The sequence below is a fragment of the Lipotes vexillifer genome, unplaced genomic scaffold (assembly GCF_000442215.2).
Source record: "Lipotes vexillifer unplaced genomic scaffold, Lipotes_vexillifer_v1.1 scaffold236, whole genome shotgun sequence".
NCBI classification, from domain to species: domain Eukaryota; kingdom Metazoa; phylum Chordata; class Mammalia; order Artiodactyla; family Lipotidae; genus Lipotes; species Lipotes vexillifer.
Window position 1 is genome coordinate 96,253 of NW_006773295.1, and position 1,831 is coordinate 98,083.

A 1,831-nucleotide genomic window follows, 5' to 3' on the forward strand; every position below is an offset into this window, starting at 1 on the left:
GCTGAGGAGTCTTACTTTCATCCTGAGGCCCTGGGGGCAGAAACCAATCCAAGGGATGCTGAGGATTGCGGAACTGAGTGGAACCACAGAATACAGAGCTAGCGGCAGGTTGATATCAGACCTGCCCCCCTGAAAACTTACTGTCAGCATCTGACATGATGATATTGGGACTCTTTCCTCCTAGCTCCAGGGTCACTCTCTTGAGGTTACTGTTCCCCGCAGCAGTCTGGATTAGGTGGCCAACCTATAGGGAAGCAGGAACAGAGACAAACTCAGCGGAGGAAAACAAAACCAAATGTTCTCAGACACACAGAACAGAAGCCCCCACAACCTGAGGGAGTAGCTGGACTACAAGAGACCTGGAGAATATCACCAAATCTGGCCATTCACTTACCATCACTGCCCCATCCTCTGAGCTCCTAGGATGACAATGACAGTAACGACACGAGCAGGGTCATTGCTGTGTGGCTTCTACACACTCAGCACCACCTACATACCAGACACTGTGCTAAGTGTTTTGTGTGCATTAAGTTCAACCCTTACAACAACCTCAGAAGTAGGGCCGACTCTTTCCAAATGTGGGAGCTATAGCTCAGAGTGGTCAAGTCACTTTTGCCCAAAGACACAGTAAATGTGGAGTCAGAATTCACATTTGGGCAAACTGTATCCAGCACCAGTTCAGACCTGCTATCCTGCCTCATTCTCACAGTGTTTTAAATGGTATCTCCTAGCACAGGGCAAGGATGGGGTGCTTCTCACCTCCATATTCCAAGAGCCTGGCACAAAGAACCTCTGTGCTTATCTGTTGAATGAGCACACATACTGCAGTCAAGAAACCATCCCATCTGACTTCCCTGGTGGTGCAGTGGTTAAGAATCCGTCTGCCGATGCAGGGGACACGGGTACGAGCCCTGATCCAGGAAGATCCCACATGCCGCGGAGCAACTAAGCCCATGTGCCACAACTACTGAAGCCCACGCGCCTAGAGCCCGCGAGCCACAACTACTGAAGCCTGCGCCTAGAGCCCGTGCTCCGCAACAGGAGAAGCCACCGCAATAAGAAGCCCGTGCACTGCAACGAAGAGTAGCCCCCACTCGCTGCAACTAGAGAAAGCCCGTGCACAGCAACAAAGACTCAACACAGCCAAAAATAAATTAATTTAAAAAAAAAGAAAGAAAGAAACCATCCCATCTGCAAGATTCTCAACATCCCCTTGAGGCATTAATTTAGGTGGTGACTAAGCCAAGAAAGAGCCTGGACTGTGTCATCTAGGCCACAGTTCTGCCGTCCCGCAACCGCCATCTCTGCATACAGACTGAATGTCTGAAGGTATCTTTACCTCGGGGATCATTTTAAAGATCACCTTTATTATACTATTCAGCATGCCTTCTCTAAAGTCATGCAATGAAGGCTTCCAAGAATTCAAGGATAGGAAAAAGGAATTTTGTCCCTGCTTTCAAGGTGATTATGTTTAAGGAATCCCCAGGCATCTTACATGTCTTTGTCTCTCCGGGGCCTGGCACAGAGCAGCACTCACTCATTCATTCATTCATTCACTCACTGAGCACTTACTCTGGGCTAGACTTTTGCTGAATACATCATAAGCTTTATCTCACTCAGGCCAACCCCGGGAGGTAGGCACAGTTATTATCCCTATTTTATAGGTGGGGAAAAGGAGGCTTCAGGAGGCTGACTTGCCTAAGGTCGCACGGCTAAGTAAGTGCTGCTGAAACAGTCAGTTTGACTCCAAAGCGCATTATCTTCCCCACTACACCACACCCACTGTCGGTACTGCATAGATACTGCCATCCTCATTCCCCCCCCCCCCCCC

The 1,831-nt window shown here is 49.3% G+C and overlaps 1 protein-coding gene across 2 annotated transcripts in view; it reads right to left on the reverse strand.

The window, feature by feature from the left end:
• ALDH2 (aldehyde dehydrogenase 2 family member) overlaps positions 1 to 1,831 on the reverse strand; it is a 29,112-nt gene that overhangs the window by 9,101 nt on the left and 18,180 nt on the right. For both annotated transcript variants that reach the window (XM_007448170.1, XM_007448171.1), the window contains exon 9: positions 142 to 244. In XM_007448170.1, coding sequence (XP_007448232.1) covers positions 142 to 244 — 103 coding nt within the window. The remainder of the gene's footprint in view (positions 1 to 141; positions 245 to 1,831) is intronic.